This window comes from Moschus berezovskii, chromosome 16 (genome assembly GCF_049115385.1).
Source record: "Moschus berezovskii isolate FMDL1 chromosome 16, NW_MosBer_1.0, whole genome shotgun sequence".
Classification (NCBI taxonomy): Eukaryota; Metazoa; Chordata; class Mammalia; order Artiodactyla; family Moschidae; genus Moschus; species Moschus berezovskii.
In genome coordinates this window covers 68,461,071-68,478,542 of record NC_142475.1, presented here as the reverse complement: position 1 = coordinate 68,478,542, position 17,472 = coordinate 68,461,071, and the positions used below count along the sequence as shown (strand labels likewise).

At 37.0% G+C, this 17,472-nt stretch overlaps 1 protein-coding gene across 10 annotated transcripts in view; it reads left to right on the top strand.

Annotated features, from left to right (window-relative positions):
* CSPP1 (centrosome and spindle pole associated protein 1) overlaps window positions 1–17,472 on the top strand; it is a 126,708-nt gene that overhangs the window by 60,690 nt on the left and 48,546 nt on the right. For all 10 annotated transcript variants that reach the window (XR_016039260.1, XR_016039261.1, XR_016039258.1 and 7 more), the window contains one exon: window positions 15,919–16,048. Coding sequence is in view for 5 of the 10 variants with exons in the window: in XM_055431723.2 (XP_055287698.2) it covers window positions 15,919–16,048 (130 nt within the window). In the remaining 5 variants the exon portion in view is untranslated. The remainder of the gene's footprint in view (window positions 1–15,918; window positions 16,049–17,472) is intronic.

Genomic DNA, 17,472 nt, shown 5'->3' with positions numbered 1-17,472 from the left:
CTCTAATTTTCTTGAAGAGATCTCTAGTCTTTCCCATTCTATTGTTTTCCTGTATTTCTTTGCACTGATTACTGAGGAAGGCTTTCTTATCTTTCCTTGCTATTCTTTGGAACTCTGCATTCAAATGGATATGTCTTTCCTTTTCTCCTTTGCTTTTCGCTTCTCTTTTTTTCATAACTATTTCTAAGGCCTCCTCAGACAGCCATTTTGCTTTTTTGCATTTCTTTTTCTTGGGGATGGTCTTGATCTCTGTCTCCTGTACAATGTCACGAACTTCCGTCCATAGTTCGTCAGGCACTCCCTCCATCAGATCTAACCCCTTGAATGTATTTCTCACTTCCACTGCACAATTGTAAGGGATTTGATTTAGGTCATACCTGAATGGTCTAGTGGTTTTCCATACTTTCTTCAATTTCAGTCTGAATTGGCAATAAGGAGTTCATGATCTGAACCATAGTCAGCTCCCAGTCTTGTTTTTCCTGAGTGTATAGAGCTTCTCCATCTTTGTCTGCAAAGAATATAATCAGTCTGATTTCAGTGTTGACCATCTGGGGATGTCCATGTGTAGAGTCTTCTCTTGTGTTGTTGGAAGAGGGTGTTTGCTATGACCAGTGTGTTCTCTTGGCAGAACTCTATTAGCCTTTGCCCTGCTTCATTCCGTACCCTAAGGCCAAATTTGCCTGTTATTCCAGGTTTTTCTTGACTTGCTGCTTTTCCTTTCCAGTCCCCTGTAATGAAAAGGATATCTTTTTTGGGTGTTAGTTCTAGAAGGTCTTGTATGTCTTCATACAACTGTTCAACTTCAGCTTCTTCAGCGTTACTGGTTGGGGCATAGACTTGGATTACTGTGACATTGAATGATTTGCCTTGGAAACGAACAGAGATCATTCTGTTGTTTTTGAGACTGTATTGAAGTACTGCATTTAGTACTGTTTAGTATTACCATCTTTTTTTTTATTATTATGGTAACATACACATAACATTTAATTTATCATTTCTAAGCATTTGTGGTATATAATTCAGTCTTGTTAAGTACATTCATACTGTTGAGAAACCATCACTATCATCTGTTTCCAGAATTTTTCATCTTGCAAAACTGAAACTCTATACCTATTAAACGATATCTCCCTATTCCTTCTCCCCTATGTTCCTGGCAACCGTATTATGCTTTTTCCTGTGATTTTGGCTAGTTTAGGTACCTCATAAAAATGAAATCATACAGGATTTGTGTGTGTGGCTTGTATTACTTAACCATAATGTTCTCAGGTTTTATCCATGTTGTGACATAAGTCAAAATTTCCTTACTTTTTGCCACGTTACATGGCTTATGGGGTCTTAGTTCCCAGAATATTTCCTTCCTTTACAAAATTGAATAATATTTGATTGTATTTTATGTATTTACCACATTTTGCTTATCTACTCATCCAGTTGGGTTGCTTCCACAGTTTAAGTATTGTGAATAGGCTTCTGTGAATATGGGTGTACAACTCTCTGTTTGAGACTCTGCTTTCAGTTCTCTTAGGTGTATACTCAGAAGTGAAGTTGCTGGATCATATGGTCATTCTATTTTTAATATTTTGAAAAACCACTGTACTGTTTTCTGCAGAAGCTATCCCATTGTATATCCCCACCAGCTGTGCACAAGGTTCTGACCTTTACACATCCTCACCAATAGTTACTAGTTTTTGTTTTGTTAGTCGCCACCTTAATGGGGGTGATGTGGATCTCATTGTGTCTGTGATTTACATTTCTCTGTGATTATCGATGTTGAGCATCTTTTCATCTGCCTTTTGGCCATTTGTCTGTCTTTGGAGAATGTCTTTTCAAGTTATTTGCTCATTTTTGAATTGGATGCTTTATTTTTTTTTGTTGTTAATGTTTTTAAGAGTCTTTGTATACTCTGGATATTAATACCTTATCAGATGTATAATTTGCAAATATTTTCTCTCATTCTGAGTATTATCTTTTTACTCTGTTGATATGTAGCAATGCTTTAGATTCATACATAGTTTTAATTTTTGTGAAGTCCAGTTAGTCTGTTTTTTCATTTCTTGCCTGTGTTTGGTGTCATATCTAAGAAATCATTGCCAAATCCAGGGTTGTGAACCTTTTGCCCTGGGTTTTCTTCTAAGAGCTTTGCAGTTCTGGGTTTTATGTTGAGGATTATGATTTTGAGTTACCTTTTGTATACTGTGTTAAGTAAGGGTCCAGTTTCATTCTTTGCATGTGGGTATCCTTTTCGCAGCACCATTTCTTGAAAAGACTGTCCATTTCCCATTGTATGTTCTTGGCACCCTCGTCAAGAATCATTTGACTTTATATGTGTGAATTTATTTCTCAATTTTCTATGCTGTTCAGTTGTATCTGTCTATATGCCAGTCCTGTGGTATTTTGACTACTGTAGCTTTGTACTTTGTTTTGAAATCGAGAAATGGGAGTCCTCTAGCTTGTTTTGTTTCAAAATCTAGCTATTTGGAGTCCCTTGAGATACCATATAAATTTGGGGAAGACTTTTTCTAATTTGGCAAAAAAGGTCATTAGGATTTTTATAGGGCTTATGTTGAATCTGTAGATCATTTTGTGTAGTTTTGATATCTTAACAATAGTAAGTTTCCCAATCCATGAACAAAGGATGTATTTCCATTTATTTATGTCCTCTTTAATTTATTTCAGCAGTGTTTTGTAATTTTCACTGTACAAGTCTTTTACTGCTTTGGTCAAGTTAAATCCTAAGTTGTCTTTTTTGATGCTATTATAAATAGAATTGTTATTGTAATTTCTTTTTCAGATTGCTTATTTTTTGTGTATAGACACGCAACTGATTTTTTGTGTTGACTTTGTATTCTGCTACTTTGTCTAATTCATTTTACGAACAGTTTGCATGTGTGTGGACCACAATAAACTGTGGAAAATTCTGAAAGAGATGGGAATACTAGACCACCTGACCTGCCTCTTGAGAAATCTGTATGCAGGTCAGGAAGCAACAGTTAGAACTGGACATGGAACAAAAGACTGGTTCCAAATAGTGAATGGATTATGTCAAGGCCGTATATTGTCACCCTGCTTATTTAACTTATATGCAGAGTACATCATGAGAAACGCTGGGCTGGATGAAACACAAGCTGGAATCAAGATTTCAGGGAGAAATATCAATAACCTCAGATATGCAGATGACACCACCCTTACAGCAGAAAGCAAAGAAGAACTAAAGAGCCACTTGATGAAAGTGAAAGAGGAGAGTGGAAAAGTTGGCTTAAAGGTCAACATTCAGAAAACTAAGATCATGGCATCTGGTCCCATCACTTCATGGCAAACAGATGGAGAAATAATGGAAACAGTGAGAGACTTTATTTTTTTTTTTGGCTCCAATATTAATGCAGATGATGACTGCAGCCATGAAATTAAAAGACACTTGCCCTTGGAAGGAAAGTTATGACCAACCTAGACAGCATATTTAAAAGCAGAGACATTACTTTGCCAACAAAGGTCCATCTAGTCAAAGCTGTGGTTTTTCCAGTGGTCATGTATGGATGTTGGACTATAAAGAAAGCTGAGCACAGAAGAATTGATGCTTTTGAACTGTGGTGTTGGAGAAGACTCTTGAGAGTCCCTTGGACAGCAAGGAGATCCAATCAGTCCATCCTAAAGGAGATCAGTCCTGAATATTCATTGGAGGGACTGATTCTGAAGCTGAAACTCCAATACTTTGGCCACCCGATGCGAAGAATTGATGCATTTGAAAAGACCCTGATGTTGGGAGAGGTTGAAAGCGGGAGAATAAGGGGATGACAGAGGCTGAGATGGTTGGATGGCATCACTGACTCAGTGGACATGAGTTTGAGTATACTCCGGGAATTGGTAATGGATAGGGAGGCCTGGTGTGCTGGAGTCCGTGGGGTCTCAAAGAATTGGACATGATTGAGTGACTGAACTGTACTCTGTGTATGTGTAATCATTAGGCTTTTCTGAATATAATATCATGTCTGCCAACATAATTTTCCCTTTCTTTCTTTCCAGTTTGGCTGCTTAAAAAAATTTTTTTTTCTTGCCTAATTGATCCAGTACTGTATTTTGTAGAAATTGTGAAATCAGGCACCTTTGCCTTATTCCTGATCTTAGAGGAAGAGCTTTTATTCTTTCATTGAGTCGTAGGTTCACTTTGGATTTTACATATGTGACATTTATTGTATTAAGATGGTTTCCTTCTACTTCTAGTTTATTGTGTGTTTTTGTCATGAAAATTTGTTGAATTTTGTTAAATGCTTTTTCTTTATCAATCGAGATGGTTGTGTTCTTTTCCCCTGTCATTCTGTTAATATTATCTATTATATTGATGAATTTTTATATGTTGAACCATCCTTGTATCCCAGGGGTAAACCCCATTTAGCCATGATATTTAATCCTTTTAATATTCTGCTGAGTTTGGCTTGCTAATATTTTATTGAGGATTTTTGCATCTGTGGTCATAAGGGATATTGGTCTGTAGTTTTCTTTTTATGTAATGTTTTTGTCTTGTTTTGATATCAGGGTAATGCTGGCCTCCTAGAATGAATCAGGATGTGTTTTCTCCTCTTCAGGTTTTTGGAAAAATTGAAGAAGGATTGGTGGTCTTTAAGTGTTTGGTAGAATTCCCTGTCAGATCCATCAGTTCCTGGGCTTTACTCTCTTAGGGGATTTTTGATCAAGGAGTCAGTCTCCTTATTAGTTATAGTTTTATTCAGATTTTCTATGTCTTTGTAATTTAGTCATACATTTTAACTACATTAAGTCTCCAATCTGTGAGCATGGATATCTTTTAATTTATTTGAGATTTTAAAATTTCTTTCAACAGTATTCTGTGGTTTTTAGACTAGCTCTTGTTTAATTTATTCTGAAATATACTTTTCGATGGTGTTATGAATATTCTTTTCTTAATTTCATTTTCATATTATTACTGGTTTATAGAAATACAGTTGAAATTTGTATATTCTTTTATCCTGCAATTTTGCTGAATTCTTTTTATCATAACTAACAGTTTTTGGTTTCTTAGCATTTTTCTGTATATATAATTAGCTTGAGGAAGTCTCCTTGTATTCTTTGTTGATTGTTTTTATCAGAAAGGGGTATTTGGCATGTTCTTTCAACATATTACTGAGTTGGAAATTGAATTTTGTGAAATGCTTTGTTTGTTTGTTGAGATATCCTGTGGTTTTTAGTCTTCATTTTGTTAGTATGGTAGGGATATATTAATTGGATTCAGATATATATCACACGGTCAGGGAGTGCAATCCTTTTCATATCTTGCTGGACTTTTCAGTTTATTAAATTTTTGTTGAGGGCTTTTATCTCTGTATTCATCAGTGATACTGGTCTTTGGTTTTTGTTTTCTTTTGAAGTCTGTCTGATTTTGGTATCAGGATGATACTGGCCTAATAGAATTAGTTGAATGTGCTCTTCCGTTTTCTATTACTTTGGAGAGTGTGTTGTGCGAAGCATTGTTAATTATTTTGGTGAGGTAGAATTCACCAGGAATCCAGTTTACCCTCATCTTTTCTTTATGGATAATTTCCTGATTGCTAATTTAATCTCTTCCCTTGTCATTGGTTAATTCATATTTAAAATTTTTTTCTTGCACCAGTTTTGATAGTTTGTGTCTTTCTAGAAATTTGCCCATTTTGTCAAGATAATCAAATGTGTTGGCATATAGTTGTTCATAGTATTCGCTTACAATCTGTTTTATTGTTATAAGGTCAGTAGTAATGTTTCTTATTTTTTATTTCAATAATTTTAGTCTTGTTATTGTACATTTTGACTAAACATTTGTGAATCTTGTTGATTTTGTTAATGAATCAGCTTTTGGTCTAGTTGATTTTCTCTGTTGTGCTTTTAGTCTCCATTTCATATTATTTCTCCTTTCATCTTTTTATTTTCTTCTTTCTGTTTCCTTTGGGTTCAGTTTGCTCATATATTTTCTAGTTTTTGAAGGTGGAAGCTTAGGTTATTGATATAGTGTCTTCTTTTTTAATATGTATATATTACAACTACAAATTTTCCTCTTATTGTTTTAACTTCTTCCTTGAATTTTATACATTATCTTTTTGTTTTCATTCATCTCATTTTTCAGTTTTTCTTTTTTTTATTTATAAAATTTAATAAATGGTACAAAGCACAATGCCATAAACATTAACAGTTAAAATATCACGAAATGAAAAAAATACTATAGAATACACAGTTGCAAAAAGCTACATTAAGTTATTTTACAACTGCCTCAAGCTACAAAAAGAAAAAAAACCCCAATGCCTTACCTAAGTTATCCCTGTCTCAAAATAATGCCATTTATATTATAAACCACAAACTCCCCATCAAAAGATGGGAACTGCTTTTGTTAATTCATATATATATATATATTATCACTGTATCACGTTGCTATACACCCGAAACAAACACAACACTATAAATAAAATATAGTACAATATAAAATAAAAATAAGTAACAGATCTTTGGGGCTTTACACTGAGTTAGAGTTCCTGTCAGAGGGATAACAGCACCACAGCTGCACTGAATCCTCATAAAGGAGGCACACGAATGACTGGGTTACAAGAGTTACAGGAATGAGAGCTGCTCATTTCCCAGAAACTACAGCTCACAGAAAACCAACAAAGGCACGAGATACAGACCATTCACTTATGAATGTCAAAAAAGTCCACATCACTCCTACAACATGTCGAAAGTGCCTCAGAATTCACACAATACCAACTTTCTCATGGTTCTGGTTAAATTACATATACCAGTTTATAACAAATGGCAAAATCTGTAACTCTGTTCAAAGTCTTAAAAAATTACTTAAGAATAATTTCTTGTATTTCTATGCCACCTTTATAGTTCTGGTTTCTCATTTCTTAATTAGTAAATTCAGCGTGCAGGTTCTATCCCAGGCTAATTTATACACTTCCGGAAGAAACGGCCTCTTAAATCCACAGAGTGTTGAGGTGGGGAGCTCCCAACCACGTCAGATTAATTTCACATATGATAATATACATGTTTCAATCCATTCTCCCAAATTATCCCACCCTCGCCCTCTCCCACAGAGTCCAAAAGACTGCTCCACACATCCATGTCTCTGCTGTTGTCTCGTATACAGGGTTATCGTTACAGGGTTATCGTTATCCTCTTGCTATATTCCATATGTATGTATTAATATACTGTATTGGTGTTTTTGTTTCTGGCTTACTTCGCTTTGTATAATAGGCTCCAGTTTCGTCCACCTCATTAGAACTAATTCAAATGTATTCTTTTTAATCTCTGAGTAGTGCTTCATTGTGTAAATGTACCACAGCTTTCTTATCCATTCCTCTGCGGATGGACATCTAGGTTGCTTCCATGTCCTGGCTATTATAAACAGTGTTGCGATGAACACTGGGGTACATGTGTCTGTTTCAATTCTGGTTTCCTGGGTGTGTATGCCCAGGAGTGCGATTGCTGGGTCGTATGGCAGTTCTATTTCCAGTTTTTTAAGGAATCTCCACACTGTTCTCCATAGTGGCTGTACTAATTTGCATTCCCACCAAGAGTGTAAGAGGGTTCCCTTTTCTCCACACCCTCTCCAACATTTATTGCTTATAGACTTTTGGATAGCAGCCATCCTGACTGGCGTGAAATGATACCTCATTGTGGTTTTAATTTGCATTTCTCTAATTATGAGGGATGTTGAGCATCTTTTCATGTATTTGTTATCCATCTGTATGTCTTCTTTGGAGAAATGTCTGTTTAGTTCTTTAGCCCATTTTTTGATTGGGTCGTTTATTTTTCTGGAATTGAGCTGCAGGAGCTGCTTGTATATTTTTGAGATTAATCCTTTATCAGTTGCTTCATTTGCTATTATTTTCTCCCATTCTGAAGGCTGTCTTTTCACCTTGCTTATAGTTTCCTTTGCTGTGCAGAAGCTTTTAATTTTAACTAGGTCCCATTTGTTTATTTTTGCCTTTATTTCCAATATTCTGGGAGGTGGGTCATGGAGGATCCTGCTGTGACTTATGTCGGAGAGTGTTTTGCCTGTGCTTTTCCTCTAGGAGTTTTATAATTTCTGATCTTACATTTAGATCTTTAATCTATTTTGAGTTTATTTTTGTGTATGGTGTTAGGGAGTGTTCTAGTTTCATTCTTTTATAAGTGGCTGACCAGTTTTCCCAGCACCACTTGTTAAAGAGATTGTCTTTTCTCCATTGAATATTCTTGCCTCCCTTGTCAGAGATAAGGTGTCCATAGGTGCATGGATTTATCTCTGGGCTTTCTATTTTGTTCCATTGATCTATATTTCTGTCTTTATGCCAGTACCATACTGTCTTGATGACTGTGGCTTTGTAGTAGAGCCTGAAGTCTGGCAGGTTGATTCCCCCAGTTCCATTCTTCTTTCTCAAGATTGCTTTGGCTATTCGAGGATTTTTGTATTTCCATACAAATTGTGAAATTATTTGTTCTAGCTCTGTGAAAAACACCGTTGGTAGCTTGATAGGGATTGCATTGAATGTATAAATTACTTCAGGTAATATATTTGTTTTCACAATATTTATTCTTCCAATCCATGAGCATGGTATATTTCTCCATCTATTAGTGTCCTCTCTGATTTCTGTCACCAAAGTTTTATAGTTTTCTATATATAGGTCTTTTGTTTCTTTAGGTAGATATATTCCTAAGTATTTGATTCTTTTCGTTGCAGCGGTGAATGGAATTGTTTCCTTAATTTCTCTATTTTCTCATTATTAGTGTATAGGAATGCAAGGGATTTCTGTGTGTTGATTTTATATCCTGCAACTTTACTATATTCATTGATTAGCTCTAGTAATTTTCTGGTAGAGTCTTTAGGGTTTTCTGTGTAGAGGATCATGTCATCTGCAAACAGTGAGAGTTTTACTACTTCTTTTCCTATTTGAATTCCTTTTATGTCTTTTCCTGCTCTGATTGCTTTAGCCAAAACTTCCAAAACTATGTTGAATAGTAGTGGTGAGAGTGGGCACCCTTGTCTTGTTCCTGACTTTAGGGGAAACGCTTTCAATTTTTCACCATTGAGGATAATGTTTGCTGTGGGTTTGTCATATATAGCTTTTATTACGTTGAGGAACGTTCCTTCTATTCCCGCCTTCTGGAGGGTTTTGATCATAAGTGGATGTTGAATTTTGTCAAAGGCTTTCTCTGCATCTATTGAAATAATCATATGGTTTTTATTTTTCAATTTGTTAATATGTTGTATTACATTGATTGATTTGCGGATATTGAAGAATCCTTGCATTTCTGGGATAAAGCCTACTTGGTCATGATGTATGATCTTTTTAATGTGTTGTTGGATTCTGATTGCTAGAATTTTGTTAAGGATTTTTGCATCTATGTTCATCAGTGATACTGGCCTGTAGTTCTCTTTTTTTGTGGCATCTTTGTCAGGTTTTGGTATTAGGGTGATGGTGGCCTCATAGAATGAGTTAGGAAGTTTACCTTCCTCTGAAATTTTCTGGAAGAGTTTGAGTAGGATAGGTGTTAGCTCTTCTCTAAATTTTTGGTAGAATTCAGCTGTGAAGCCATCTGGACCTGGGCTTTTGTTTGCTGGAAGATTTCTGATTACAGTTTCAATTTCCATGCTTGTGATGGGTCTGTTAAGATTTTCTATGTCTTCCTGGTTCAGTTTTGGAAAGTTGTACTTTCTTAAGAATTTGTTGATTTCTTGCAAGTTGTCCATTTTATGGGCATATAATTGCTGATAATAGTCTCTTATGATCCTTTGTATTTCTGTATTGTCTGTTGTGATCTCTCCCTTTTCATTTCTAGTTTTATTGATTTGTTTTTTTTCCCTTTGTTTCTTGATGAGTCTGGCTAGTGGTTTGTCAATTTTATTTACCCTCTCAAAGAACCAGCTTTTGGCTTTGTTGATTTTTGCTATGGTCTCTTTTGTTTCTTTTGTATTTATTTCTGCCCTAATTTTAAAAATCTCTTTCCTTCTACTAACCCTGGGGTTCTTCATTTCTTCCTTTTCTAGTTGCTTTAGGTGTAGAGTTAGGTTATTTAGTTGGCTTTTTTCTTGTTTCTTGAGGTATGCCTGTATTGCTATGAACCTTCCCTTTAGCACTGCTTTTATAGTGTCCCAGAGGTTTTGGGTTGTTGTGTTTTCATTTTCATTCATTTCTATGCATATTTTGATTTCTTTTTTGATTTCTTCAATGACTTGTTCGTTGTTCAGCAGCGTGTTGTTCAGTCTCCATATGTTGGAATTTTTAATAGTTTTTCTCCTGTAATTGAGATCCAGTCTTACTGCATTGTGGTCAGAAAAGATGCTTGAAATGATTTCAATTTTTTGAATTTACCAAGCCTAGATTTATGGCCCAGGATGTGATCTATCCTGGAGAAGGTTCCGTGTGCACTTGAGAAGAAGGTGAAATTCATTGTTTTGGGGTGAAATGTCCTAAAGATATCTATTAGGTCTAACTGGTCTATTGTATCATTTAACTTTTGTGTTTCCTTGTTAATTTTCTGTTTAGTTGATCTATCCATAGGTGTGAGTGGGGTATTAAAGTCTCCCACTATTATTGTGTTATTGTTGATTTCCCCTTTCATACTTGTTAGTATTAGTCTCACGTATTGTGGTGCTCCTATGTTGGGTGCATATATATTTATAATTGTTATATCTTCTTGGATTGAGCCTTTGATCATTATGTAGTGTCCTTCATTGTCTCTTTTCACAGCCTTTGTCTTAAAGTCTATTTTATCTGATATGAGTATTGCTACTCCTGCTTTCTTTTGATCTCTATTTGCATGGAATATCTTTTTCCAGCCCTTTACTTTCAATCTGTATGTGTCCCTTGTTTTGAGGTGGGTCTCTTGTAGACAACATATATGGGGGTCTGGTTTTTGTATCCATTCAGCCAGTCTTTGTCTTTTGGTTGGGGCGTTCAACCCATTTACGTTTAAGGTAATTATTGATAAGTATGATCCCGTTGCCATTTTCTTTATTGTTTTGGGACCGAGAATGAGATGGCTGGATGGCATCACTGACTCTGTGGACATGAGTTTGAGTGAACTCCAGGAGTTGGTGATGGACAGGGAGGCCTGGTGTGCTGTGATGCATGGGGTCGCGGAGAGTCGGACACAACTGAGCGACTGAACTGAACTGAATGATCCTGTTGCCATTTTCTTTATTGTTTTGGGTTCGAGTTTATACACTCATTCTGTGTTTCCTGTCTAGAGAAGGTCCTTTGGCATTTGTTGGAGAGCTGGTTTGGTAATGCTGAATTCTCTCAGCTTTTGCCTGTCTGTAAAGCTTTTGATTTCGCCTTCATACTTGAATGAGATCCTTGCTGGGTACAGTAATCTGGTCTGTAGGTTATTTTCTTTCATCACTTTAAGTATGCCCTGCCATTCCTTCCTGGCCTGAAGAGTTTCTTGAAAGGTCAGCTGTTATCCTTATGGGGATCCCCTTGTGTGTTATTTGTTGCTTTTCCCTTGCTGCTTCTAATATTTGTTCTTTGTGTTTGATCTTTGTTAATTTTATTAATATGTGTCTTGGGGTATTTCGCCTTGGGTTTATCCTGTTAGGGACTCTCTGGGATTCTTGGACTTGGGTGATTATTTCCTTCCCCATTTTAGGGAAATTTTCAACTGTTATCTCCTCAAGTATTTTCTCATGGTCTTTCTTCTTGTCTTCTTCTTCTGGGACTCCTATGATTCGGATATTGGGGCGTTTAAAATTGTCCCAGAGGTCTCTGAGATTGTCCTCATTTCTTTTAATTCGTTTTTCTTTTTTCCTCTCTGCTTCATTTATTACTACCATTCTATCTTCTAACTCACTTATTCTATCTTCTGCCTCCGTTATTCTGCTATTGGTTTCCTCCAGAGTGTTTTTGATCTCATCTGTTGCATTATTTATTGTATATTGACTCTTTTTTATTTCTTCTAGATCCTTATTTTTAAACCTTTCTTGCATCTTCTCAGTCCTCGTCTCCAGATTATTTATCTGTAACTCCATTTTGCTTTCAAGATTTTGGATCAATTTCACTATCATTATTTGGAATTTTTTATCAGGTAGATTCCCTATCTCTTCCTGTTTTGTTTGGGTTGGTGAGCATTTATCTTGTTCCTTTATTTGCTGGGTATTTCTCTGCCTCTTCATCCTGCTTATATTGTTGTGTTTGGGGTGGCCTTTCCGTCTTCAGGCAGTTTGTAGAGTTCTCTTTATTGTGGCATTTCCTTGCTATGGATAAGGTTGGACGCGTGGCTTGTCAAGCTTCCCTGGTTAGGGAAGCTTGTGTCAGTGTTCTGATGGGTGGAGCTGGATTTCTTCTCTCTGGAGTGCAGTGAAGTGACTAATAATGAATTATGAGATGTCAATAGCTTTGGAGTGACTTTGGACAACCTATATAGTCACTTCCAAGGTGGTTCCCTCTGTTTTAGCTTCTGTTCGCTGGTCTCTTCAGTGTCTAATTTCTGCCCTGACACTGGGGGGTAGTGGTGGACACTTTTTAAAGCTCACTTGTTCAGTCCTGTTCTGGGAAGGGAGGAACACTGCAGAGAAACATCTCTGGCGTCTGTGGGGAGTGCTCGCAGTGTCCCGGCCACACTGGGTTTGCCCCCGCTCACAGTGTGTGTGCTGTCCCAGTCTACACTGCACAGGCTCTAAGTTGCTCTGCCGATAACTGTCTGAGGCCGGCACTGGGTTGCATGCACGTCCCAGGTCTAAGCCACTCAGGTTCAGGTACTCGGGTACTCCACAAAAGCGCAGACTTGGTTGGGCCTGCGTTTTGTGCCTTCCCTGGACTGAGCAGCTCAAGTGACCAGGTGTTTGGCGTGCGCAGTCGCTGTGACTTATCACCTCCTGGGTCCCTCCCGCTCAGTTTTCTGTGTATACAACCGGCGCACCTTCTCAGGCGGATGTTAACCAGCCAGAAACCCAAAAAGTCTTGGTTAACACTAAAGCCTGCCTGCAGATTGGTATTGGATGCCTCTCTGGGACTGCGATTGCCCCCTTCTGGCTCTGACTGCCCCTCCCTGTCTGTCTCGGCAGGGGATGGGCCGTCCGCAGCCAGCTAGCTCTGCTTAGTCTTTTGTTCTGTGAGCGGGGCTGGCAGAGTCTTAAGTTAGGGCTTTTCGCGGGTTAGCTACCCTACAGTCTGCTCTGCTATCTCCAGTCAGCTCCCCCAGACTGCCCTCATGGCATTCAGGCCCGGTCCTCTCTCTAAGCAGTTCAGCTGGCTCCTCCCTGCCCAGGCCCCGCTTGTTAATGGCGGATGCGGGCGTCTGCTCTGCTTCTCCGCTGGGAGTTACCTTTGGACTCCTAAGCTGTGAGGTTTAATTATTTATTTCTTTTTCTCCCGGTTGGTTGTGTTGTCCCCTGAGGTTCCAAGGCTTACCACCGCCTGTGAGAGTGTTTCCTGGTTTCAGAAACCTCTCTTTTTTTATGCCTCCCTTCCCGGGACGGACTCTGTCCCTACTTCTTTTTTCTCTCTTTTTTATCATTTATGTTTTTTTCCTACCTTCTTTTGAAGACAATGGGCTGCTTTTCTGGGTGCCTGATGTCCTCTGCCAGCATTCAGAAGTTATTTTATGGACTTTACTCAGTGTTCAATTGTTCTTTTGATGAATTTGTGGGGGAGAAAGTGGTCTCGCGGTCCTGTTCCTCTGCCATCTTGTTTCAGTTCCCTATTTTTCAGTTTTTCATTTGATTTGTTCGTTGATCCATTTGTTGGTTTGGAGTGTGTGGTTTAATTTCCATATGATTGTGGAAATTTTTAATAAAGCTTTAATATAATTCCATTGCAGTTAGTGGAGAAGGAAATGGCAACCTACTCCAGTGTTTTTGCCTGGAGAATCCCAGGGACAAAGGAGCCTGGTGGGCTGCCATCTATGGGGTCGCACAGAGTCGGACACGACTGAAGTGACTTAGCAGCAGCATTGCATTTAGAGAACATATTTTGTATTTTTAAAAAAATTTATTAAGGTTTATTTTATGGTTGAGGCTTATAACGTGGTCTGTGCTGTAGAATGTTTCATATGCACTTAAGAAAAATTAGCATTTTCCTGTTGTTGGGTGGATAGTTCTATCAATGTGACTTAGATATAGTTGGTTTATAGTGTTGTTCATTTTCTGTATTTCCTTAGTGAGCTCCTGTGCAGTTGTTTATTATTAGAAGTAGTGTATTGAAGTCTCCAGTTCTTATTTTTTATTTATTTCTCTCTTCGGTTTTGTCACTTTTTGTTTCCTGTGTTTTGAATCTCTGTAGTTATGTGTACATATGCTCATAATCACTATATCTTACTGATAAGTTGACCCTTATCAATATAAAAGATTCCTTTTTTGGTTCCAGTAATGCTTTTTCTTTAGTGTTAAATATAACATCCCATTTTCTCTTGCTTCTTTTAGTATAATTTGTGTGTCATTTTCTTTGTAGTTTCCTTGCAGACTGAAATTTATGTTTTTAATTTAAAAGAACTGAGTTCATATTAACACCAGTTTAATTTCCATAATATGTAAAATGTTTTCTCCAGTATAATGCCATTCCTTCCCTTCTTGATGCCACTGTTGCATACAAAGTATATTGTTATATATTTAAGCTCATCAATAGTTTTTAACTGTTCCTTCTTTCCTTTGTGTAGTTGTCTTTTAAATCAGAGAAAATGGCTGCAAATAAAAGCATATTAGTAATATCTTTAACCTTTACCTATGTAGTTACTGTTAACTGGTGTTCTTTATTTCTTTGTGTTTACTCCAGTTACTGTCAAGTGTTTTTTATTTCAACCTGAAGTACATCATTTACTATTTCTTATAAGACAGGTCTGTTAGTAATGTCTTCTCTGAGTTTTATTTAATAATGTTCTAATTTCACTTTTATTTGTGAGGCATAGTTTTCCTGGATATAGACTTCTTGGTTGACTTTTTTTCCCCCCTATCATCTCCCTGAATATGTCATTTTCTTGCCTACTGGCCTTCATAGGATTTCTGATGAGCTGTTAATCTTACTGAAGGTCCCTTGTATATGATGAGTTGTTATTTTCTTGCTGCTTTTGCAGTTCTTCTGTTTTTCTTTGGGCACATTGACCATGATGTGTATAGATATGGATCTCTGAGCCTTTTTGCTTTGAGTTTGATGAGTTCTGTATGCACAATTTCTAAGAAGTACAAGCCCTGGATTACCAGGAGAAAAGAAAAAAATAAAAAGGAAGGGTAGAAGAGGCCTTCAATTACTAGGGAATCATTGCTGTAACTTAACCCAACAGTTCGAACCTCTCACCTTTGACACAATTCCCATCCCAGGCCTCCATAAACAGGGCAAGGTTTTATGGATTTTATTAGTCTTATACCATCAATGCCATTAATAAAATCTGTGACTCAGTGAAAAAAATTTTATTTGGGATAGTCAGACTTTTTAGAATAATTGTTTTATTCTTAAAACGGCTAGGAAGTTATTATTTTGGAGTAAATTTATTAAGTAAATCATTGGTTATGATTTGAGGGACTTCCACTGCATTCAGAGAAGTGTATAAGTCTTGTGTATATTGCTTGATGAATTATCACAAGTGTTTTTATTTGTATGTGAATGTTTTACTTGCATGTAACTGCCACCTAGATTAGGAAATAGATTCAGTAAATTTGAAAGTTCCATTAATTTTGAAAGCAGAGATAGGGGTCATTTACTTAAAAATTTCTCTTTGAACTATAAAGAAAGAATTTCTCTATTTTGTGTGTGTGTTAGTCACTTTACCATGTCTGACTCTTTGTGACCCCATGGACTGTAGCCCACCAGGCTCCTCTGTCATGGGATTTCTCAGGCAAGAATACTGAAGTAGGTTGCCATTTCTCTATTTTAAATGTACTTATATGCCATGCTATTTAAAAGAAGTGTTGCATCTTCTCCTTGTTTTGTCATGAAAGGATTTAGATTATTAATTGTGTATTTGATGTAGGAGTACAATTGGACAGAATGAGCTGAAAATTACAAGTAATCAAGCAATAAATTCAGGATTGTTGTTTGAAGATAAACCAAAGCCTTCAAAACAGTCACTTCAGTCTTACCAGGAAGCTTTGCAGCAGCAGGTATCCATTCATTTTTTTCATTTGTTCATTCATGTAATGTTAAGCATCTTATGTGTTAGTGTAGTGGCCCTTTAAAACTCAGTGTGTGGCTAAGGAGAAAGAATTCCATTTATTTATCATTAAATGTGATAAAGTTTGATATAGACAGGCTGGAATGCATGAGATAGGGAGAGTAATTGCCTTGGCTATTAGGAAGGCTTCACATGGTTGATGGCTTTTGAGTTGCATGTTGTACAGTGAATAAATATGAAATTCCTGGTGTATTCAGAGAATGGAATTGATGTAGGAGAAGGGGCTGGAGTGTTAGATTATACTGGATTGTGAAATATAGCAAGTAAGGGGTTTTCAATTTCATGTTGTTATCTATCGACAGCCAAAGGGAGGAAATCTTAAGCCAAAGAGTGAAAGAAATATTATAATTCATGTGAGCAGATGTGGCTTTTAGGAAGATATCTGGTTGTGATGTGGACAGTTGGGAAAGAGTTGTGGTGGAGAAACCTTTTAGTAAAACTATTAGATAGTCCAGTCAGGAAGTAACCAGGTCCTGTACCAGGTGGGGAAGATGGACAGGACATCGGAAGAGACAGTTCTGGGGTTTCATTAATAGGACTTAAATTTAGGGACTGAGGAAAGAACAGGGCTTTAAGATGATTCTGAGTGTTGTAATCTAAGAGGATGATGAAGCTATGAACTCTTAAGGATAGGGAAAACAGAGGCAGAACACTTAGGGAGGAGGATGATATTCTATTGTGGTTTGAAATATTTGGAGAGAGTTTACTTAGGAATAACTGTATCAAATGTGTGGATATTTGGGGGGGAATAGTTCTATCTTCTCCAGAGAGGTCCCTGGAACTCTAGATATATATATTCACCTGAGGTACCCTTCTACAAAATTCCACTGGATTTCTTCTAAAGCTCAGCTTTTTGTTCTGTTTTCTACATGGGGCAACCTCCTTGAAAAGTGGCCTTTTTTTAAATTACAGAATTACCAACATTATTTTTGTGTGTTAAGAATCTACAAACAAGAGACTGTATTTATCTGTTTTCAAATGAGCATATTAAAAACACCACTGACAGAACCAGATTTCCTAACCCTAGAATTTTTTATATGTGATGACTTGCTTGACCTTCCTGGAATAGTTACTTAAATTGGCCATGCATATGGTAATGATTTTAAAAGTAACTTTCCAAAATGTAGGTCTTTATCCATTGCCTATTTATATGTCTTTGAAGACCAACCCTACGCTTACACTTGATGATGATAAGACCGTTTTGTGTGCTTTCATAAAGTGTACTTAAATAGTCTGGCATTCTCTAGAGAGCTTTGAACCTTCAATATCTTTGAACTTTGAGAATGGAGTTTGCCCATGGTAGAGTAGGTCTGGTGATGGGTGGGGAGTAGTTGGCCCAGGTCTCAGAGGTGT